This window comes from Lonchura striata, chromosome 10 (assembly GCF_050655825.1).
Source record: "Lonchura striata isolate lonStrDom1 chromosome 10, ASM5065582v1, whole genome shotgun sequence".
Classification (NCBI taxonomy): domain Eukaryota; kingdom Metazoa; phylum Chordata; class Aves; order Passeriformes; family Estrildidae; genus Lonchura; species Lonchura striata.
The window spans coordinates 17,287,011-17,309,869 of record NC_140712.1 but is presented as its reverse complement, the minus strand read 5'-3'; the positions used below and the strand labels follow the sequence as shown (position 1 = coordinate 17,309,869).

Sequence of the window (22,859 nt, the reverse complement as noted above, 5' to 3'; positions counted from 1 at the left end):
ATTTCATAAAACTCACTCTGCTTTATTAGAAAAGTTATAGTAGAAATGTAAAAAACCCAAAGTTACTACAAAAATCTATGTACAAATTCTGCAGGACTGCAGAGCATCTCCCTCTGAGGCTGCCAGGGCTGAGCAAGCTCTTCAGCTGAGATTTCCACATTGTAAACAAGTTTTTAGTGTTAAGAGGCCTGGAAGCAAAGTGTCTCCTGCTTCACAGTGTTTAAGCTGTTGAGGGAGCAGAGGAAAAGCTTCGACTGGCAGCAACATAAAGAATGTAGGCTGGTGCTCCCACACCTTACACACCCAACTCCCTCATGACAGAGAGTCACATCTTCCTCAGGCCTCTGAAATGTAACAGGGCTGTCGCCAAGCTGATTGTGGGGCAGGAGGGCTCTCAAGCTCAGGTCAGCAATACCTGCTGCTCCCTCTCTGTGCCAGGTGAGCGTTGAGCCTGGCTCAGAGCGGGTTTTTCCTCACGTCTATCATGGCTGGGTGATAAGGCACTGGGCTCACGTTCAGGCTGGCTCTGCGCAGCTCCCGGCGGGGTTTGGGGGCAGCCAGGCTCCGTGGTGGGAGCAGCTCGTGGGGCTGCCCCGCTCTCAGCGAGTGCTCCGTGTCCCTGTGCCGAGGGTCGCCGGGGCTGTCGCTGGGCAGCGAGGAACGCCTCCATGTCGAGGGCAAAGGGGCGTGCACCAGGTCCCTGCTCTCATCCCTGGCCCGAGGGCTCTCTTCAGCGGCAGCTGGAGGCACGGGCTGCTCCCTGAGGCTGAATTCCTCACTGGCACCAAGCTCAGGGGCAGCTCTGTCCCCAGCCCCATGAATGCTCCTCTCCATCCCTGCTGGGAAAAATTGAGGGTACAGTGAGGAGAGTATCAGGGTCTGTTACAGTGAGCTCATGGGCACTCTGTAACCCCTTTCCCGGGACCCTGTGACTCTGATCAGATAACCCTGGACCCCTCCTTCCTGCCCTGACGGGGTTGCTGGAGAGCCAGGGAAGCCCACCCTGTCCAAAGTCTATATAGACCCCTGACATTTCCTGTTCGTGCTCTTTTGCCCCGCTCTCCCCTTGGACATCACAGAATAAAGAGAGCTGAACCAACGTATATTGGGGTAAGAGCCTCTTTTGGAAATCTTTGCCATCTCCTGATATTCCTCCCCCCACAGCCTGCTTACCTCTGAGCTAGCCTAGGATATTTTGGGGGGCTGTGCAGGGGGGGGAACATCAAGGATCTCTACTTTTCTCATCAAAACTGGTGTCTGTATAGCAGCTGCTGAAGGACTTATACATGGCACTGCTCTGAACTGCTCCAAGTTCTAGGGAATTGAACATCCCTTTTAACTTGGCAGGAACAGCAAAGCTCTAGCCTGGGTTTCCTCTCACCTTTGGTCTGTCCAGGATGGAGGTTCATGTTATTCAGTCTCTGGTTCAGCTCCTGGTTTGCCCACATGTAACGGCTCAGCTCCTTTTCCAGCACTTGAATCCTCGCCTCATACTGCAGCTTGCTGCTGGCCAGCCCCTCATCCAAATGCTCTACAAGCAAAAACAAGACCATTTCAGCCTGGGAGCCCTGTGAAAGACAAAAGCAGTTAGCACCGCTGCCCATTTGGAGAGCTGGGGGTTACCACGGCTCTGCTGCAGCAGTAACTGCATGTTCTGCTCGTGCTCCTTCTGCTGCAGGGTCAGCTGGCGGTCCATCTCCAGGCGCTGGCGCTCCACGGCCGCCTCCAGCCAGTACACCAGCTGCTGCTGCTCCTCCAGCTGCATCTCCAGCTCTGAGAAGGCAATGTGCTGCCTGTGCTGATCCTCTCGCAGTGTCACCACCTGGTCGGGGCCCAAGAGCAAGAACACTTCAGCTCCTTCATCCTTGGGAAGATTTCCTGCCCCACCAAGCCCCAGTCATGTTAGTTTTTTGGTACAGCTTACAAAGGTTAGTAGTGCTGGGATGAAAGAGCTGCCTTGTGGAGGGAAGAGCAAGGTGTTGCTGCACTGAAGTGGCAGAGCCACTTCAGGGATCCATGCATCCTATGACTAGTTAAGCTCTTCTCCCAGCTAGGGATGATGGTGCTGTGGCTTTGTGGGCTTACTTTACAGGAGTAAACTTTACAATATCATGCAAGGAGAAAACTTGAAACTGAGGAAAAGAGGAGTGTGGTTAGGTAATAATTTCTGTTAATAAGAGTGTTCAAGCTCTGTTATGTTTATTATGTGTTCTGGCTGGCTATTAATGCAATCACGAACAGCCACTTAGTGAAATACAGCTCCCACCAGCACAGAGGGCAGTTGTCTCCCACCTTGTCAAAGTACTTGCAGAGCAGAGCTCGTGTCTCGGAGGAGGAGAGGTAGCTGAGCTTGGCCATGAGGTTCATCTCACACTGTGACAGCAGGCTGGCCGAGGCTCTCAGGACTCGCTGCCTGCACGTGATGGACTCATTCTTGTACTCAATGGCTGCATCCAGAGCCTCAATTGCCTCATCCAGCTGGAACAGGATCCGTTCTTCCTGCCAGGGCAGAGCTCTAGTTACCAGGGAGCAAAGGGTTTGCTCTGTCTCACCCTGCCCTAGCCTTCCTTGTTATGTCAACAGTGCTGGTGAGAAGCTGGGACATGTACAGTTAGGGATGTGGGGGAGAATCTACCAACGACCTCATGCTCAGTCTTTACATCTCTCCTACAGCCTCCTGCTCCCCAGCCCCAGCAGAGGTACCTCTGGGGACAGCAGTGTGCCCTGACGCAGCTTGTTGTCGAGCTCCAGCCTCTGTTTGAGCAGCTGGTCCTTCTCCTGGCGCAGGCTGTTGATCTCCTGGCGGATCTGCTGCTGGTCGTGGGCACTGCCATGGCGCAGCTGCCCGTTCTTCTCACTCAGCTCCTTCTCCAGGTGCTCCAGGCGGCTGGACACACGCACTATGTCATCTGTCAGGGCCTGCAGCAGAGCATGCTCAAGGAGATCTGCTCCGAAGGCAAGTCAGGCCCTCAGCCCCTCTATTCCCTCTCTAGGTCAAGTGACCCCCCCAGGCAGACATAAGCCAAGGGCTACCAAACCAACAAGCTCGTACTCTTTCATAGAGACAAGATTTCCTACCCACTTCCCAACACCACCTCATCCTGGTCTGCAGCCAGACCCAGGATGGCACCTGGGTCTTCCAGCCTCCACCTCTGCTGGAAATCAAGCAAAGGGTTGTGGTGTCACGCTCCTGTCTTACCTGGCTGGAGCGCAGCCGTTTGCTCTCCAGACCATTCTTCTCCTGCAGCAGGGCTTCCTTTTTGGCCACAATAGCTTCCCGCTTCCTCAGTTCATCTTCCAGCTCGTCCAGGGCCTGGCGCTGCTCGAGAACTTTATCCATCTCCATGTCCAGCCATTTCTTCTGTTCCTCAATTTTCTGATGGAGGGAGAAGCAAAAGGCGTGTGTGTGTGCAGACAGCAGCACAATGCCCAGGACTGCTGGACTAAAGAGCAGTGGGGTTGAGATCCGAACAAGGGTCTTTATCTCTGCTAACCCCCATAGCTCAGACTTTGCTGGTTTTATCGTTCCAGCTCCTCCAAGAGGCAGAGCTAGACTAAATTCCCTGCTGTCAAGGACTTCTTGGATGGCACATCTCTCACCACCCTTCTGCTAAATTCCAAAACATTTTTACCAATGCTAGCATTTAGATGAGATCCTGTTTCTGGGCTAAGAAAAGATCTTAAGTCCTCTGCTACTAGAGGCAAATGACATGATGGACTGTCCTTCTCAAGGGTGAGATAGGCTTAGGTCTCTGTTTTCAGATCTCTGCCATCAGCCTGCAGTCTGCCCAGCATCCCCTCTGATCAGGAAAGCAGAGGCAGGCTTGCTGTGTGTACCTGCTGCTGCTCCAGGCTGATCACAGAACCATTGCTGCCACTCCGCCGCTTCCTCTGGAAAGCCGCAATTTCCTCTGTTTTGATGCGCAGGATTTTCTGGTGCTGCTCGTGCTTCAGTTCCAGTTCCTGCATGTGGAAGAGCAGCAGTGAGCATGGAGGGAATGGGATATGTTTGCCCAAGGGCTGGGGGACAGCTTTTTGGAGAGAGCTGTGTCCATGCTCTCCAAGACAATCGCAGACCACATCAGAGCCCACCCACTGTCATCCACACAAAGCCCACAGTAGCACAGCTGCTCCTGCCCTCTCCTACCTTGACTCGGTGCTGTCCCTTGTTCACCTCCGTCTCCAGCCGCCGTTTCTGCTCGCTCTCCTCGCGCAGCCGCCGCTGCAGCTGCCCCTGCTGCCGCCGCATCAGCTGGATGTTCCTCTCCAGCTCCTGCACGCGCTTCTCGCTCTGCGCCGCCAGCGACACCAGCCTCTCCGTCGCCTGCTTCTTCCTGCACAGAACCTGCCAGGGGGTGAAAACCACCCTTGGCCTCAGCAGCAACTCTCTTTGCAGAGATGCCCCCAGCTCTGCCCCTGCTCAGCGCCAGGGTGGGCAGAGCCCTTCCCCCTCACCTGTGCCTTGCTCCGCGCGGCCGCCAAGCGCGTGCGGTACTCCTGCAGCTTGCGCTTCTCCCCAGGGTCCCACGGCTCTTTGCCCTCCAGCTCCTGGAGCTGCTTCTGGCTGTCGCTGAGCTCTGCCCGCACCTGCTCTGCTTCCTGCTCCAGCTCATTGATCTTCTGGCTGTACTGCTTGTTCAGAGCCTGGGCATCCTTGCCTGCAACACAGCCCTCTCTCTCACAGGCAGGATCCTGGCCCTTCCTCCCTCTCCCCAGGTATTTTTGGCTACAGAGACTGAATGTTCCCTTTTACTCAGCCACTCCAGGGAAGGGACAAACAAGTGAAAAGGGTTTCTGTTAGCTAGAGGGATGGAGAAACAAGGCCCTGCTGTTTGTAGGGGAAGAGACTGAGCACAAGCAACACAGAGAGAAAAGATGAGGATGGAAGAAGAGACAAAGCACCACAAGTAGGAGGAGATTTCATGGGAAATGGGTGCATATTCCTGCCAGTAACCCTGCACCTGTCTTAATGAGCTCTGTGATCAGCTCCTCCTTCATGCGGATGTTGATTGCCAGCTCTCGAATCTTCTGCTGTGCTTGCACCAGCCTCCACTCTGAGTCCTTCCCTGACAGGCGCTCCCAGGAACCAAGCAGTGACTCCCACTTCCCACAGACCTCTGGAACACAGATTCCCAGGTCAGGAAAGTCCTATCTTAGCCGATGGGTGACAGAAAGTCAATCTGATCTTGGATCTGTAGCTGGAGTCTGTTACAGCACTGCCCAGTCACCTGAAGCTTCTACAATAACATACACCCTTGCCAGACCCTATGAGTTCAAGTTTCTCCCTAACAAAAGCAGCGGGCTCCATTTTTGCTCCTTCTTTGTCCTCTGGGCACATCCAGGTAGGACATCCAGATCTCCCAGTGAAGCACCACCAGCCCATGGAAGATTGTCCAACAACCTATGAGTGCTACTTGCCTTTTGACAGCTCCAGCTGCTCCTCCTGAATTGAATGGGCATTGCCTCCACTTGCCTCTTCGTTCCACTTGAAAATCTCTTTCTTGCTTAAATTTTGGATCCCGTTTCTAGGAGAAGCAAATTAATCGGTTTGGTCTGGGCACTGCTAAAGCTGTTCCCAGTAAGGACCCTCATGATCCACAGGCTTCAGAAGGAGATGGAAACAATAGCTGTGGTCAGGAATGATGGTAATGGGCTTCCCAGGGAGCAGTAAGGAGTATCAGCAGCATCACCAACCCCACAGGCAGCATTTGCCTCTACATCAGAAATGAGAGCTGAGCTGAAGCAGTGGGGCAGCCAGGTCAGGGACAGGGACATGGCACAGGGACAGCTGGCTGGGACAGCCCCAACTCACCGGCACTGGGACAGGGACTGTTTCCGTTCCCATTCCTCCATCTCTTCTCCTGAGGACAGTTCTGATGGCTTCTCTGAGTCCTGGCTGAGCTCCCTCCTCAGCATCGCCTCAGGATCGCCAGTCGGGCGCTGTGCATGGTTCGGGTGCCTGTCACCCTTGTGCCAAGAATGACCCAAGAACAGGCGAGGATGCAGCGTAAAAAGGAAGAAAAGAAGGCTTTAATGGAAAGGAAGCTTTGGCTTAAACAGACCAATACAATACATTCTATTTGACTGGTTAATTAATAAAAACATCTTTCTCACACACTGTCCTTGAGAGGAACAGAAAAGCAAGGTGGAAAACACCACCTGCAGATTGTTTACACTAACGAGTTAACACATTCCTACAACTCCCTAAAAATTCTCACAAGCCACTGTAAGAAATGATTGCTGTTTCTTTCTCCCTGACCAGGCATCCACTGGTGCCAGCCTGCCAGTTCCTCCTTCTGCAAGGAGGAGCTGTTGCTGAGCTTCTGGGCACAGAATTGCAAAGAGAGGAAACAAGCTGTATGAGAGCCAATGTTAAAAAAAGTGGCTCCCAGCTGAGCATCACTGCTAGACATAAAAGCAACAAAATGGATTGAGTGTATTTTCAGGAGAACCAGTATGTTGCCAGACCCAGCTGCCTGTGCTTTTGCTGCTCAAACACTGAACAATTCTGGGACTCACCCACAACATGAAAGCAAAAGCCTCAGTTTTGAGGCTGGACTATTTTTGCCAGAGTTGTAAAACTTTGGATTCGAACACTGAGCACGGTCCTCTGAACTACACTTCTGACAAGGATCACATTGAACAGCAGGGCAAAAGCTCTCGTACAGTGGAGAGCAGCCAAGTGAAGAGGCAGCAGTTCTTCAGTGGCACAGCCTTATGCCCTCACCTTCTTGCAAAGAGCTCTTCCATTCTGCTCAGGAAGCAGCCCAGAGGGAACCCCACCAAAGCCATGGGACGGGGCAGCATCCAGAGGGGCTGTGTGAGGTCTCTGGCTGGCAGTGACCAGGTGAAGATTTTCCAGCAGTCCTGGCACACACAGGTTTGGCATTGCCATCTCCAAGCGCACGTGCAGCTCTGAGATCTTATCCTGCTGCTCCTGCAGTTTGTCGCTCTAGATAAAAATGAGAAAAATGTGGTTACATACATGTTGATCTGAGACCCCCTGCAGGGGAACCTGAAAGCTGGGCTGAGCACCCCTGGGCAGGAAGGAGAGGAATGGGGCAGGTTTCTACAAAGAAAGCAGACCCAGAGATACCTGCAGCTTATACTGTTCCATAGCATCTTCCAGGGCAGCAAGGAAATCACGGTTCTCCTCCTCCAGGCGTTCCACTTGCCTCTGTAGCTTGGCCACCTGCTCATCTTTGATGGACTCACACTTCTTCTCAGTGCTCACCTGCTCCCCAAAATAAAAGAGAGGTAGCGTCAGCATTTGTCCTTCCCTTCCTATCTCTGCAAGGACACAACAGCCCTGCAGACGCAGATTCTTCCTATGCAATAAATCTGTCAGCTGCAGCTGAATCTATTTTCTCCCTGCCTGCTGGGGAGACCATGTCCTTCAGCCTCCCTAGGGCCTCCTGGACAGGTTAGTTCTTCTCCCCTGCCTCTCCTGACCCTTCCATCGTGCTGTGCCGCTGTGGTCATGAGATGAACCCAACCTCAGAGCTGTAACACCCCACTATTACCTGGGCTTTTGCCGGTTTTGAACCTTGAGCCTCCGGTCCCTGCTCCTCCATGGAGGTGCTCTCAATGCCGCTGTCCAGCCCGGCCGAGGTCAGCTCGCTCCTCTCGCTCTCCACGGCGCACAGCCACTCCTTGACGCGCAGGATCTGCTCCACGGTCAGGTTGCTGTCCTCCTGGAGCTCCGTGAGCAGCCGGTGCGCGGCGTCGGTGCAGGTGCGGTAATGGGCGCACTCGGCCAGCAGCCGGGCCGTGGCGTCGGGCGCGCCGCGCTTGCCGCTGCCCGAGCGGTGGATGATGCGCGTCTCGGAGCGCTGCCGCTGCTCCAGCGCCTTCTGCAGGTTCTTTATCTGCAGGTGGAGCTCCTCGATGTGCTCCGTCTCCTTGCGGCAGTTCACCACCGCCTTGTTCTGGATGTTCTGAGCCCGGTTGGCGTAATTGAGCGTGTTGAGGCTCTCGTCGAAGTCAGAGGATGAGGGGCTGACACAGGCTATCATCACGGTCTGGGCATTCCCCCCCAAGGAGTCTTTCAGGATCCTAAGGAAGAGCATAGGGATTAAAATAGCAGAAATACAAAATAATGCATGAAACAGAATGTTTCCAAGCCTTTTCAGAGGTTAAGCCCAAGGAAAATGATGTCCTTGCTCTGCAGTTGGTTTGGCATCAGTGAGGTGAATGGAATCATTAAGCAGAGGATTAACAATTTGCACCACAGCAAGTCTCCATCCAAATAACTCCTGGGATTGGGAGCTCCCTGACTCTGTGATCACTGCTAGGTATGTGCTGGAGACTGCAAAGGCCACCTGCTCAAGCTAAGAACTAACTGTGGACCATTAAACAAGTCTGCTGGGGGTATTTTTATTCCCTGACAGGCAGGAAGGCAGGATAACCCACAGCAACACCTCATCTCATCTTTAGCAGCATAACTCACACAAGCCTCATCGTCTCCAGCACTGCAATGAGCTAGGCCTGCATTCCTATCCTGGCCTCATTGCTCCTCAAGATTCCCTACAGGAAAACCCACAGAGACGGCAGAGAGTAAACTGAGCCCGTGAGACATGGGAGGTCCTGCTCCCAGTGGTACCTGGTGATTTTGGAGTCCCTGTACGGGATGTGGGTGGTCTTTCTCCGGGGATCTCCCAAGGCACTGATGACATTGCCCAAGGCCAGGAGGCCACAGTTGATCTGGATACTCTCCTTCAGCCTCTCCCCTGTGTTTCCCGTCTTCACAATTCGCTCTGAGCCCGCCAGGTCCACAAAATGAAACTTGGACACGAGGACCTGTCCGGGGGCGGGCACAGCGGGCGGCCGGTGGTGCAGGGGCAGCCGGCCAGCGCCGCGCCGCTGCTCCATGGTCACCGTGAAGATGGTGTGCGAGCGGCTCGACTGCCTGTTGATGTGGGTGGCTCCCGTGTGCTTGGCTGTGTTCCCCATCTCCAGCAGGCTCAGCACCTCGTCCAGCCCTTCCACTTCTGACTCCTTCACACCGCAGAGCACTGCAAAGCAAAGGCAGCTGTGGCTGGGAGGGATGGGCTGGATGCAGCTCCTCTGCACAGCCTGGTGCTGTTACCCTGCCCATACTCGGCCTTGCCCAGACCAGCTTTCAATATTAAGCACAGCAAACTGCTGCTTTCATGGATAGGTAGCCCAGCTGTGGCCTACAACATGGCTTTGCACACATACCAATGTTCCCCTTGTCATCCTCCCGGATCTGGATGTCTTTGCTGGCTGTATCCACCTGCAGCAAGTCCCGAAACTCCTCCTTGTACACTTCCAGGTAGGACACTCGGACCGTGTAGTCAATCAGGTCATTCTCATCGATGAGCCTGAAGGTCTCAGCCATGGCTCGTGGGATGATGCCCTGCTCATCTTCATTGATGGAAGCTGGCAAAGAGAGGCACACGCTCATGGAGCATCCAGGGAGCCCACACTGGCTGGGGACAGAGCTGAGGTCAGGAGTCTGCCTGCAACACTCATCAGCTGGAAAGGAGCAGCCTCACAACTCTCCCACAGCTCAGCCCTCGCAGCCTGGATTAAACATCCCACAAGACCTCTGGGCAAATCCTAGCCCATTGCTGTGCTGGATTCTAGCAAAGCTGCTTGTTTCCAGTCCTTCCTCAAGAAGGAAAAAGCACCTCAGCATTTTAGTGAGTACCAAAGACCATGCCTACAGCTGCAGTGTGCTGTCCTTTGAAGCCAGCATGACTCCACAACTTTTCCCAAATGCAAGAAACTTTTCTCTTTTTTTGGTGCTTGCAGCTTGCTTGTATCTGGCCACAGCACTCCACTGTCTGAATTTTAAATGTTTTTCCTTTTGTCTCCAACAGCCATGTAAAATGGCAATTCCCAAATCTGGTGCAATGTTAGCCTGAACTGGGAGACTGAAAACAGACATATATTAAAAGTATGAAACAATTTAATGTTTACAAATGATGCAATTAATTAAAGATGACCAAAATGTTTACAGTACATCCTCTGTAAGAAATTACAATGCCATTAAACCAGAAAGAAAAACTTGTCTCTTTCCTGATTTCCTTCATATAAAAAACCAAACAGGATTAACACTTGCAAACCTCCCTCTCCTTCAGGTTTATTTCAGGACCTAGGACTATCACCACCACCTCCAAAGCTGGTGGAGGGCCAGGTCCTGTCACTTGTCCTGCAGTGAAAGAGGAGAAACCTAGACACTGTGACCTCAAAGGTGTGGAGACACACCTTTGGGGGGTGGCTACAGCAACACAGGTAGGGGAAAGGAAAGGCTGCTGGGGGTGGGATGGTGGGGGGGGAGGTTGGCTTGAGCTGGAGGGGCTGGCAGGGTGGAAGGGTTGTTTGGGAGTGAAACTGGAAGTGGTGATGCTGGATTCACCGGAAGTGAAGGAGATGATGAAGATGCAGTTGGGTTTGGATAAAGAGAGCGAAGATGCTGAAATGGGTGTGGACAGCAGCATCAGTGGGGCTGGTGGGCTGGGAGAGGTGGCTGGGATAATGGTGTGGGTGGCTTGGCTGGGGATGGAAGGAGATGGAGATGGAAGGAGGTGGCGACGTGGGGCTGGTGGAGAGGGCGGGGTGAGTGGGGATGCTGGCAGGACAAGGATGATGGCGGAGCAGGGATGTTGGCAGGACAGGGATGCTGGTGGAGAAGGGATGCTGGTGGAGCAGGGATGCTGGAAGAACAGGGATGCTGGTGGAGCAGGGATACTGGAGGAACAGGGATGCTGGCGGAGCAGGGATGCTGGCGGGCACGGAGCCGCCGGTCCCGGCGAGACTCACCGACGCTGGCCTCCCCGATGGTGTAGGTCTTGCCGGAGCCGGTCTGTCCGTAGGCGAAGACGGTGGCGTTGAAGCCGCGGAAGAAGGCGCGCAGCAGCGGCTGGACGCAGGCCCGGTACACGGCCGCCTGCCCCGCCGCCTCGGGCAGCACGGCGGCGAAGCGGAACCGGCGGCGGCCCAGCGCCACCTCGCCGGTGGCGGCATCGCTCCGCAGGCAGGGCCGGTGTCCCCGCAGCGCCTCCCGGGGCAGCAGCGGCCGCACCCGCACCGCCACCCGCACCACCGCCGCCTCCGCCGCCATGGCCGCGCCGGGCGCGCCGCGATGGCGTCAGCGGCTCCTCCCGGGCCGGGGGAGGATGCGAGGGGCCGGGAGCGGGATGCGAGGCGCCGGGAGGGAGGGAGGATGCGGCCGGTCCTCGTTGCACCCCGGGGAGAGCGGCCGCGGGGAGCGGCGGCCGCCCCGCGGCTGCGGGAGTTGCGCGGCGGCTCCCCGGCGCTCCCGAGAAGCGCCATGGCTCGGGAGATGCTCCGTCGCTCTTGGGATGCTTCATCGCTCACGGGGGATTCCATCCCTCGTGAGATGCTTCGTCACGTGCGAGGCAGCGCTCCGTTAGTCGTGAGGTGTTCCGTCTCTGGTGGAACAAAGCTCCACCACCCATGAGATGCTCCGTCAGCCAAAGGGACTCAGGTCTCTCATCAGTGTTTCATCCCTGACGAGACGCCCCAGCAGCGGTGACACTGCTCCGCTCCCGGCTGACATCCCCACGGTCACCGTGGGGAAGGGACGAGGGGCTGCGTGGCCCTGCCGAGGCAGCAAGTGCTGTGAGGCGGGGCCGTGGGCACCGCCGGGATGCGGCTTGCGGAGCAGCCGGTGCCGACAGCTGGTGCCTCCCGGCCGCCCGCCGCGCTGGGGGCTGGCGGGGCCGGCTCACCACTGACGTATGCTCAGGACAGTCTGAGCGATGACAAAGTTTTTCATCCGGCTGCCTGCAGTTCCCTCTGCACCGCCCCTGCGGCTGCGGGGAGGGGTATGGGCCTCGTGGGTCCCCTGGGTGCCGTGGGAAGCGCTGGGCTGGCGGCCGTGCCGAGCCGAGCCGTGCACACGGCTGGGACCGTCCGAGCGGCTCGGCCACGCTCGGCATGGGGCTGCGGCTCCCGCTGCGCCGGAGCACCAGCTTCACCCCCGACCACCCTGCCCTCATGGAGGTGCCTGGCCCCACTGCCCTGAAGATGGAAGCAAACGTCCTTGTCATGGGAGCGGACAACGTAGGGAAATCAGGTGAGAGCTGACCGTGAACTGTTCCCAGGCTGAAAACTGCAGCAGGGTTTGGAGGACCGGAGGCAGGGAGCAGCCCATGGAGCAAATTGGTGAGATGGGGCTGAGCCCCTGGGGTGCAGCAGCTGTGATTCAAGGTGGGGAAGCTGAGCACAACCTTCTAGCCAGCCGGGGAATGACAGGGGAAGGTATTTTCCACTGAGCTGCAGTTTGCTGATGCTCCGGAGCGTGCAGATGCTTTGGATCGTGCTGTGCCTCTGCTGCACTCGCAAACCTGCTGCTGGCTGAGGAAACTCAGAGGTCGTTCCTGCTTGTAGGAGTTTGCAAGGGGATGGTGCCTGACTCTGCTCTGGATTTAGAAAGGAGAATCCTTCAGGTTTTGGGTTATTCTGATTATTCCTGTCCTTCTGTCTGCAGCTCTGACCGTGCGTTTCCTGACCCGGCGCTTTATTGGAGAGTATGGAGACATGGGTGAGTGCCAGGGCAGGGCCAGGCCAGTTCCCTACAGGGACTGGGGTCGAGAGACAGCCCTGCTTCCGTCTGTGGGATTTCATTTCAGCCCATCCCCTCCTGCCTTTCTCCAGAGCCTTTGCCTGCTCCCAGGGGCTCAGTGTTGTATTTGTTCAGTGATGCATCTCTTTGCTCCAGAGCTGCTTCTCTGGGGTGCAAACGGTCCAGGGTGGCAGCTGGTGACACCATGAAGATGACTATATTTTTTTTTTTTTCTTTTTGGGAGTGCAGAATTTATCTACAGCCACAACCTGACTGTGGATGGCCGAGAGATCCTCTTACACATCTGGGACGTCCCCAGTTCCCAGGTGAGAGGGCTCCACTCCTATCACCGGTTTCTACCCCAGGGACAAAAAACCTCTTTACTGAAAGTTACCTATGGGGAACCACAGGCTGGGAGGTCCAGTTGAGCAAGGCTTTCAAATCAGAGGGTTCATAAGTGACTGAATTCTTCTCACCTGCCAAGCAGAGGAAGCAATGTTGCTGGCAGGGTAGCAATAGTTCCCATAGCCCATGGTCCTCTGGCTGACAACACTGGAGCTGAAGCACCGATGCTAATACAGGTCTCTGCTAAAGAAGTAGAGGTGCTGCTCTGAGGTCCCCACACTGTTATCACCTACAGCCTGCAGTGCTTGGCAGCTGGGTGAGGGTTAGGATTAGGGTGTGATGATGAAAGCTGAATCACCCCCCCCTTGGTTAGTGCTGCCAGGTGCTGCTCTGCCCTCCTCGGTACTCCTCTTTCTCTCTGCCCTTTTTCTGTTCTCTAGCTGTCCCTGTCACAACAGGCTCAAGATTGCCCTCTTCTATCAGGCAGGCCTGGAGGGAGGGAGCCCAATAAAACAACCCTTCCTTTTCTCTTTCCCCAGGAGCAGGCAGAGGATGGCTCCTCAGAGGAGAAGCGAATCCAGTGGGCAGACAGCTTTGTCCTGGTCTACAGTATCTGTGACCGTGCCAGCTTCAACATCCTGCCCCTCAAAATCCAGTTCATCAAGGCTGCCAAGGAGGGGCAGAGCCAGGAGAAGGTGCCCATAGTCATTGTGGGCAACAAACGGGACCTGCACCACCAGCGGGTGGTGTCCAGCGAGGAGGGGCGGCTCCTGGCCCTCTCTTTAGACTGTGGTTTCTATGAGGTCTCTGCAGCTGAGGCTTACCACGGGGCCCTCATGGTCTTCCATGGACTGGCCAAGCTCATCCCAGACACCAAGCTGGCCCTGAAGAAGGGCACAGGGATCCGTGGCATCGTCAAGACCATGTCGGCTGTGTTTGCCCGTAAGCGAACAGACTCCCTCTGAGCTCCTGCACGGGTGTTGCTGCTCTCTGTGCTGCCCTGTTGGGCCAAGCCTCCTTGCAGGGTGCCCATGGAGATGGTGTGTCTCTTTCCATAAGTGTGACGGGTTCCTTGCTGTCCTCCTAGTGTCAGGGTCTGGGTGTCCTGCCTCGCACAGCCAGTGCAGCTGAGGACTGTAGTGGGTTACTCTTGGCTCTGCCGTGGGACAGGCTCATCTCTTTGCTGTACCAGCTCTTTAGGTGCCTCCTGCTTTCTCCTTCTGTCCTCCAACACTGGAAACCACGGGGGGATTTTGCCAAAGCTCCAGGCAGCAGCATCCCTAGCTCCTGCAGCTGGAGCTGTCAGCGATTAGGGAGGATATCCTGCTCTTGTACAGCACACGACTCCCTGTCTCTCCACTCCTACTCTGGGATCCTTATTCCCCTTTAACCCTGATCAGGATCCTCTTCAGTAACCCTGGAGCACCCATGAGCTGGAGAGGTGGGGCTTTCTCCACTGGGGAGGCACTGGCAGTTCCCACTCAGTTATCACCGAGTGAGAGCATCCCAGAGCCCAGGGCACCGGCAGTCCTGGGGACTTTGGAGAGGGCTGGTGCCTCCCATCCCCCGCCGTGCTTTTGAGCAGTCGTGCTCATGTCCCTCTCCCCCACAGCCTTCAGTGATCACAGCGTTCCCTTGTGCGGGCGAGCGCTGCACAGGCTGTGCCTGGGAAAAGCCAGGCGCGGGGCTCGTTCCCAGCATGGAATTGCACCACACGCCTTCCCAAGCCACTCCTGTAGGGCTGCCTGTCCCCGGGGAGGAAAGGAGCTGGGGAAAGGGGTCGCTGGGCTCGTTGCTGAAACCTCTGCTGCTGGGAGGCTTTTTCCTGCCTCTCCCAAACCTTTCTCTTTGTGCCCTGGGAAAGCAGTGTATTGGAAGAGGGTTTGTGCGTGCTGTAGGGACACTGATTTCTCTGCTGTGTTATTCTGGAAATGCAATAAATTGTCTTTGGCAGGAAGCCCCGGCTCCTTGGAGCTGTGAATTTGTACTTGGGGCATGGGAAGAGACACGTACCGTGCTGGGCATGAGCACCCACTCTCCCAGTGGCAGCTCCCCACAGGGGATGTGACAGGATGTTTCCCGCACCCACTCCCTCGGCCCTGAGCTGGGGGTCTCACCCCACTGTGTTCCCTTGGTTTGGTGTCTCACTCCCACAGAGAAGCCGAGCAGATGGGGTGAGCGGCAGGTGGTTTATTATTGCAGGTTTATTATTGCAGCAGATAGAACAAGGTGGCGTGGGAAGCCAGGTGATCCTGTGGGAGAGGGGCTCCAGGATCTCCACCTGTTCCTTTTCCTGACCCCACCATCCATCCCAGCTGGGAGAGAAGTTCCCAGGGCTTTCCCACTCATGAATCCTGCTGGTTGGTGGGGATCTTCAGCCCTTCCGTGGAGGAGCAATCTGTGCCTAGGGATGGATCCTGCAAAGGGGGATGAAGGGAGGAAGGATGGGGAAGTAGGCTTGCTATGGTGATGTTTGACAGCTTTGCCATCCTCCCCTCTCTCTCTCAATGTGTAGCCCATCTAAGTTCACTCTGTCTGCTGAGCAGGGCCCAAGGTAGCCCAGTGCCAGCCCTGGGTGGTCCCTTCTGGTCTCACTGCTCTTTCCACATCTTCACCTTCCTAGTCCCACCTTCCCCTACCTTCTCCTTCTGGCAAAAGGGCTTTTGGTTGCCTTTATTCCCCCATCCTGGCCTTGATGCACTCCAGAATAAGCTATCCCATGGCCTGTCTACCACTTTAAGCTCCTGTCCTGGAGCAGGGGTGTGTGTGGGAAGCTGGCAGGGGCCCAGGCAAAGCATGCTGAGGGGATTTGAGAGGGGCTGGGATGTGCTTGTCCCGCCCGCTGGCTCAGTCCTTCTTGAAGACAGGAGTGTACAAGTTGCCGTAGTAGGCCCGGCTGTACATGGAGTCGGGGCTGAAGCGGTAGGAGCCCTCGCTCACCCGCCGGTTGTAGGGGGAGAAGGCGGATTTCCGTGGGAACGGGTAGTCGGGGTCGAAGGCAGGGCTGCGGTAGTAGTTGTGCCGCAGGAAGAGGGGGTCCTCGAGCCCCAGGAAGGAGAGGGGGTGATGGCCACGGTACAGCCGCCAGTCACCCCTCAGCTGGGATTTCTCCTCAGTGGAGGGGGCAGCAGGCTTGGTCTCCTCTTCCTCCTCCTTCTTCTCTTTCTTCTCCGTGTTGGTCTTGCTGCTCCTGGGTGCTTCTTCTTCCTTCACCGACTGCCTGCGGAGCTGAGAGATGGGGTGAGCACCCAGCCAGGCTGTACCCACTTGCCAGCCCTGCTGCACCTGTGCTTCACAGCCTCCCTTAAACTGGGAGGAGGTCAGGAGAAGCCAGTTTGCCCCCAGAATGGAGAGGAGTGGGTGGCCTGTAGTCCTTGAGCAGCTGTGGTGGAGAAATGCTGAGGAACAACAGGCTGAGGTAAAGGACGGAGAACAGGGTCTCAGCCTGGACTTTCACCTTCCCAGGAACGTGGTCACACCTTGGCTTGGGCATGAACTGTGTGAAGGTGTCACCACTGCCTGACCCATTTATTCTGTTGGGGGACTCACTGTCATGGCTTTGGGGATGCTCAAGAGGAGGGTGGGACTGAGGTGTTTTCAAGGCATGCCATCTCCCCACTCTGGTACCCCCTGACATTGCCTGCAGCTGTGGGGCACCCATGGCAAGAGATGGAGCAAAGCAGGGTTTGCTGGAGATGGGCAGGGCCTGCCTGGGGGCAAACTCACCGGCACGTAGCTGTACAGGGTGCCCAGCAGATGCTTCGGGGCACTGACCAGGGTCCCCCCGAGAGCATCCACTGTCTCCATGGCCCTGGACAGCCTGCGGGGGGTGAAGAGGATCAAGCCCTCTGCCGCATCCCAGGCCACGGCTGGGACCTTCTTCACGCTGGAGATGCCCGAGGCGTAGGCGGTTTGCAGGTTGTGAGCCACGCTGCCCACGAGCCCGGGGTCCTGTCCCTCCTGCCCAGAGAAACCAGCTCAGCTCCTGGAGCTGCCCAGCCTCCAGGCAGAACAGGGGTGGTCCTGCTTTCCCTATCCCCTCTGCAGCTCTTAGCCTGAGAGATTTCAGCTCGCTGCTCTGCAAAAGCCAGCACAGCTCTTTGCAGCAGGGTCGGTGCCAGCTCCCCCCACTCCAGGCCCCGGGGGACCCTCTGCTCCAGGCTGTGCTTCCGCTGCAGGCAGAGGCAAAGGGCTCCGACCCCAACCTGCTGCTTCCCGTCCCCAGGTCCCAGCGGAGCCATGCAGGAGCCTGTTCCCAGCCCCACCGGTCACACCACCCCTCCCTGCTGGGACCACAGCGGGGGATTTCTCAGGGGTGTTCAGGGGATCAATAGGGAGTTCAGTGCTGACATCCCACACCTCCAAAGGAGTTTTGAACCTACAAGCCAGGGTGATTTTGCCTGGCACAGAGGCTGCCCACAGCTCCCAGCTCTGGGGAAAGGGAAAGGGACTCCTGGGGCTGCCAACCCACTCTTGCATTCTCCGAGCTGCATTTCAGGATTGAGCAGGGCTAGGGGCTTAGTCCCCAAAGGTATGGGGAAACAGCCCCCATGGTCCATGGGTAGGAGGATGCTTTGGAGCATTGCTAGCTCACTGCTCTGCTTTTCTCCATACCTTGGTGTGGTTGGTGTCTTTCTTCCCTGCCTTCTCCTGCTTCTGCTCCGGTGCCTTGCTCTGGCGCCGGGTCAGCCATCCTGCACTGCCCTGCCCATCACTGCGGGCCTGAGGGGCTGCAGGGGCGCTCGGCTTGGCCAGGCTTCCCTGGAAGGGGAGCGAAACGCCACCGCTCAGAGGGAGCTGGCTGGTCCCATCCACTCCCTCCTGTTTAGCCTGGATTTCACGGGGGTGCACAGGGAGCAGGGAGTTCATTTGTGCATCTGGGGAGAAATCCTGAGGGCAGATGGGAGCTCTGGGATTTTGGCACAGGTCAGGGAAGTTGTTCCCACTGCAGCACAGGGTAGGAAAAGTACCTCCTTCTCCCCATCCCCTCTGGGTCTCTGCAGGGGCTTTTTGCTGTAGGAAGGATGTTATGGCAAGGCCATAAATCAACAATTACATGCTGGGAACCTGCTAAAAATAACTTGTCCCACTATTGTGGTACATGGTTATGTGTGAACATCATGCAGGAACCGCCAGGCCCAGCTTGTCCTGCTGAGCAGGGGAAGTGAACTCTGCTCAGATTTGCTCCAAGGAGCCTGAAATGTCCGTTCTGAAAGAAAATCGGCTCAAAAGAGGATATGGGGGAGCAGGAACCCAGCAGTTGGGTTCTGGCACTCACCAGGATGGGTATCCAGGAGGCCAGCTCCTGCCCTTTGGTTTTGGCACGCTGGAGGCTTTGGGTGGTTTGCTGGTAAGCTCGGTGGGACACGGTGCTGACCAAAGCGCCAATCCGGCCCAGGGTGCTGGGAGCACTGGGAGCACTGGGAGCACTGGGAGTGCTGGGAGTGCTGGGTGTGCTGGATGCCCTGGGAGCACTGGGAGCCCTGGCAGTGCTGTGAGCACTGGGAGCCCTGGTAGCACTGGGAGAACTGGGAGTGCAGGGAGTGGTGGTAGTGCTGGGCTGCTGCTGGGACACCTTTGATGTTGACAGACGTTTCTTTTTGGGCTTCTTATCTAAAGGTAGAAGAATGGTGGGAAGGTTACATTCTGGTGAGACAACCCTCCTAGGCAGCCTTATGCCAAAATCCAGGAGCTGCCTCCTGCCCCATGCACCCTACAACTGAGGAGCCACCCAGCCAGTTGTCTCCAGATTCCCTCAGAGGGAATTTGGGGCATCAGGACTACCTGCTTCTTCATCCTCCTCTGGCAGCAGGTATTCCATCAGCTTCTCCAGCCCTCCCAGGGCTGTGTCGACCCCTGCAGCTGCCATCTGGGTCACTGAGTTCTTCCTTGTGTACTTGGCTGTCGTTTCCACCGTGTTCTTGGTGGCCTCATAGCCCTCCGCTGCCAGCTCTATGATCTTATCCATGGAGCTGCCAATGGTGCTTTTGGCACTTTGGAGGGGGCAGGAGATGGTGTCCTTCAGTTCAGATGCGAGCTGTGGGCAGGGAGATGGAGAACAGCCCCTCTGGTGTGCTTGGGGTGGCATAGGACAGACAGAGGGACCGCAGGGACCCCAGCCATGCCAGTTAACAGCTCCAAGAGGGGCATGACAGCTCTCTCCAACTTGGGCTGGAGGCAGCTGTCAGGGATGGGACACACGACACTGCTGACTTATATTTGGGAGCCCCAACCATCGTTTAGCCTGCAGAGGCCCTTGGAGGAGCCCTCACTGGGAGATGCTGCCTTGTTTCCCAGCCATGCAGAAACAAGACTAGAGGAGATGTACTGGGGAGGGGGGGGGGGGGGTCCCAGATTGTCCTGCCTGTGACTTACCTTGTCAACAGGGTACTGCAGAGCAGGGATCTTCTCCTCTAGGTGGTCCAAGCCCCGGCAAGCCAGGTTGTTGGCCACAGCGACTGCCGTGGGCAAGAGCGCGGTAAGAAGAGCGCCTGGGCCGTGCCAGCGCGTGCTTGTGCCAGCGCTGTCCCCCCAGGGATGCTCTGCCAGGCCCCCCTGCCACGTCCCCCCGGCACACAGACTCACACTGCGGCTCCAGCCGGCGCACCACGGGCTCCATGCCCCACATGGCCAGGGCGCCGGCGCCCTGCACGCCCCGCTCGTACACCTCGCACACCGAGGCCATCAGCGGGTGGGACTCCTTGGTGCTGCTGTACTTGCGCTGCAGCGTCTCGCACGTCGAGCTCACCACGGGCAGCTGCAGCACCCTCTGCAGCACGTTCTCCTGTGCATGGTGCACGGACGTGGGTCAGAAACAGCTCTTCCCCCAGGAATGCCCCACTGCCCACAGCCAGCGGCTCTTGGAGGGTTGCAGTGACCTCGGCTTGCACAGGAAGAGGAGGGGGCTGTTTCTCTAGCCCCACTGAGGGTCTCCCAAGTATGCTGAGTAAGGACAAGCAGGCTGGCTGCCACTGAGGGAGCAGGGACACCACAGGCATCGGTCTCCACTCCTCCAATATCCTAATCCAGCTGTTTAGGCGCTCCCTCTGGCCTTCCACCCTGTGGAAACCTCCATGACTGCTGGAGGTCTGGGAACTAAATGGGGCACAGATGAAGGACAGGCTCAGTTGGCAGCTATCACTTAGTACTTTCATCAGCTCAAGGGTACCTTTTTGAATCTGAACTATTTAATTTAAAGTACGCAAAAAGGTTTGTTCTTTCCCTTTGATGATGCTCCATACTACTGCAGGTAAAGATCATATAAAGAGAATATGGGAACAGGTGAGACAGTGTGAGGTGTGGCTGATATTCATCCAGCACAGTCAACACACACTACCTGGCCCCCTTGGCACATCTCTACCCTTTTCTCTCTCCCTTTCCCTGCACCCACCTTGGCACTTCCATCCTGCAGAGCCTGAGTCTTCTTCACCGTCATTGTGGCGCATCCACCTGCAAAGCAAAGTTGGGAACCGCAGACTCTGCCTGAAAGCAGGGCTGGGCTTGGGCTCCCCATCACTCCTGCACCCCCAAGCACAGCAGCTGGGCTGACACACACCTCCCGTGGGTGCAATGGACGTGGCATTGCCCAACACTTGACTTTTTACCAGTTAAGCTGTATAACCAAAGCCTCCATGCAGCCCTGCCCTGCCTGTGTGCCTTAACACCCAAAGATATGAAAAAATTCATTCAGAAGCATGTAGTTTAGGGAAGTTATGGTAAGGGCAGGGTAAAGTATGCTGGCAAAGCAAACTCAGAGCAACCAGGATGCTAACAGATGTGCATGAGAGTGGACTCTTGCTGAGAAGGGGTAATAAGGCAGGACAGGAGCAGATAGAAAAGCGATGGGTAGGGATATGGTGAGATATCCAGCTGAGGTCAGCATCTCCCTCATACATATCTGCTGCTCATAATGCCAGCACTCATCCTGATGAAAACTCAGCTCCAGCCCCAACACAGTCCCCTTTTTCTTAGCAGCAGATGAAATTCTGGAAATCTAGAGAGAATGGGTGATCCCTGCTCTCACTCCCTGGTCCCAGTGAAGCTGTCTTGGAGCACCCAGTGGGCACAGACTACTCACCAAGGGCCAGCCCGTTCCCAGCAGAGCAGGAGCAGAGAGTGGTGTCTGCACTGTGCCTTCACCCTGGTCCTGTGAGGGTGATGTGTCGTGCTCTGGCCACTACCACCACCACGAGGCCCCACCTCCCAGTTGCGTGGGCTCGGGAGCTGACGGATTGTGGTGGAAATGGGCCAAGGAGCTCCCTGAAACCACCGTAATTGGGAACAGATGATGGCAGAAAATCCCCTTGGTCGCCTTCCCTGCACAGTCCAGAAGCCGCAGCACGGCTGAAATGTTTTGGGGTTTAACACCACTCCTTCCACAGAAGATGAGAAGAAGCTGCCCTGGGACCTCACCAGCTCGAAAGCAACAGATCATGAGCAGACAGGGAGAAGGTGAATAGTCAGGGTTTCCTAAGAGATTAAAACCCTCCTGTATTTCTGTAAGCCCTCTTGTGCCTCACGGTGGACCAGGGTACGATCCTGCTGGGGAACCTAACATAGAACAAGAATGTGGTTCCTCCCCAGGAGAGTTTACTAAGCACAAAGAGCGGAAGGGAGATGTGGGGAACATATTCTGCTTGAAGCAATCTGGTTTGGCCAGGTCTGCAATTTCTAAGATGATTCATGAGACTTTTGGTGAGGAGGCTGTAGCTGAGGGTCAGGGCAGACACTACATTAGGAAAGTTTTAGGCATTTGGGGTAGATGGAGAAAAAGATCAGTTTAGAACTGATCTCTGAAGATCACCTCGTTCAACTCTTGCTCAAAGCAAGGCTACCTTGAAAGCCAGATCAGGCTGCTCTAGGTCTTGTCCAGTCTTAAAAACTTCCAGTGAGGGGATTTCCCAGTTCCTGTGCTAACCATGCTAATGGTTAAACTATTTTTTCTAATGTCCAGCTGGAATTTTCTTTGTTGTACCTGACATCTCCTATCTTTGCTTTGTGCACTTCTGAGCAGAGTTTTTGCCCCACTTTGTGCTGGTGCAGCCTGTGTTCCATGCCCCTGAATGCCTTACTCTCTCAGTGATCTTCTGAAAGACTATTCAAGATGTCTCTTGTGATGGTGGGACTAAAACAAGAGGTGGTTCCCCAAATTCACAAATGCTTTGTAGAGGAACAACTGCTCTCCTTGACCAGCCAGCAGTGCTCTCACTAAAATGCTGCTCTTCCATGGCCTGAATGCACAGGAGGCACACTGAGGACTCACACCATTGTTAGCAAACCCATTTGTGGTACTGACTGAAAAGAAGACCACACCACCTGTATGGGACTATGCCAAGTTTTGGTTATTGACTACAGACAAGCCACACTGATGAGATGAGGACAGTGTGGTGGAAAGAGGACAAATGCCAGAGGACAAGGCAATAATCAGGGAAATCAGTGCAGATGAGAGGTCCAGGGCTGCTGTGTGTCCTGGATCAGCTGGTGAGGCAGGGAGCCCCTTGGCATGTGGCCCCCAATGCCCACAGCTGCCCAGCACTCCCATTCAGCACATGCAGGTGAGCATCCAACACGGCCCCGTGGCTCTCTGCTTGTGGCTGCACTGCTCCTACATGGGGGTGGGAGGCTTCTCAGGGGCATGGGAAAAGCAGAGATGGAAAGAAAATACTCCCATTCCTTCCCATTTGCTCCCAGCCCGGGGCTGTGCCTGCCTTGTTGGCTGGGTACAGAGGCACATGAATGTTCTGGGCTGCTTCCAGCTGGTGCTGGGGTCAGTCACTGCCCTTGAGACAGAGGGATAAAGGGCACCAGCCTGCTTGGAAGCTTGCTCTCTTGGCAAACTGAGATTTTTTCCAGCCCCCCTGGCTAAAAGTGCAGAGGGCACAGCAACCTCCTCTTCCCCTTGTCTGGAGTCAGGAGCCAACACAGCCTTTGCCCTACTAATGCCTGTGCTCATCCCCTC

At 56.0% G+C, this 22,859-nt stretch overlaps 3 protein-coding genes across 6 annotated transcripts; 1 reads left to right on the top strand and 2 right to left on the bottom strand.

Annotated features, from left to right (window-relative positions):
• Window position 1: 1 nt before the first annotated feature.
• Window positions 2-11,132, bottom strand: KIF7 (kinesin family member 7). 2 transcript variants are annotated; one of them, XM_077785920.2, is made up of 18 exons: window positions 10,789-11,132; window positions 9,202-9,402; window positions 8,603-9,014; window positions 7,524-8,055; window positions 7,097-7,234; window positions 6,728-6,952; window positions 5,813-5,967; window positions 5,419-5,525; window positions 4,962-5,117; window positions 4,456-4,658; window positions 4,148-4,345; window positions 3,838-3,963; window positions 3,200-3,376; window positions 2,704-2,919; window positions 2,293-2,499; window positions 1,624-1,822; window positions 1,382-1,531; window positions 2-839 (listed from the first exon to the last, which is right to left on the bottom strand). In XM_077785920.2, exons 1-18 carry the CDS (start codon window positions 11,087-11,089, stop codon window positions 457-459), a joined length of 4,086 nt encoding a protein of 1,361 aa, XP_077642046.2. In that variant the 5' UTR covers window positions 11,090-11,132; the 3' UTR covers window positions 2-456. The 2 variants fall into 2 exon arrangements, with proteins under 2 accessions (XP_077642046.2, XP_021393291.3); XM_021537616.4 differs by having other exon boundaries at window positions 2-836; window positions 10,789-11,128.
• Window positions 11,103-14,858, top strand: LOC110474297 (ras-related and estrogen-regulated growth inhibitor-like protein A). Its single transcript, XM_021537618.4, has 4 exons — window positions 11,103-12,067; window positions 12,482-12,535; window positions 12,806-12,882; window positions 13,441-14,858. The coding sequence occupies exons 1-4, from the start codon at window positions 11,929-11,931 to the stop codon at window positions 13,864-13,866; spliced, it is 696 nt and encodes a 231-aa protein (XP_021393293.1). The 5' UTR covers window positions 11,103-11,928; the 3' UTR covers window positions 13,867-14,858.
• Window positions 14,859-15,076: 218 nt separating this feature from the next.
• PLIN1 (perilipin 1) lies at window positions 15,077-21,104 on the bottom strand. Of its 3 annotated transcripts, XM_085588870.1 has the most exons (10): window positions 20,979-21,104; window positions 20,292-20,350; window positions 19,487-19,685; window positions 19,277-19,359; window positions 18,686-18,938; window positions 18,180-18,514; window positions 17,516-17,662; window positions 16,628-16,861; window positions 15,842-16,129; window positions 15,077-15,318 (listed from the first exon to the last, which is right to left on the bottom strand). In XM_085588870.1, the coding sequence occupies exons 2-10, from the start codon at window positions 20,334-20,336 to the stop codon at window positions 15,247-15,249; spliced, it is 1,656 nt and encodes a 551-aa protein (XP_085444996.1). In that variant the 5' UTR covers window positions 20,337-20,350; window positions 20,979-21,104; the 3' UTR covers window positions 15,077-15,246. The 3 variants fall into 3 exon arrangements, with proteins under 3 accessions (XP_085444996.1, XP_021393061.3, XP_085444997.1); XM_021537386.4 differs by having other exon boundaries at window positions 15,077-16,129; window positions 20,979-21,100; XM_085588871.1 differs by lacking the exon at window positions 17,516-17,662 and having other exon boundaries at window positions 15,077-16,129.
• Between the last annotated feature and the right edge of the window lie 1,755 nt (window positions 21,105-22,859).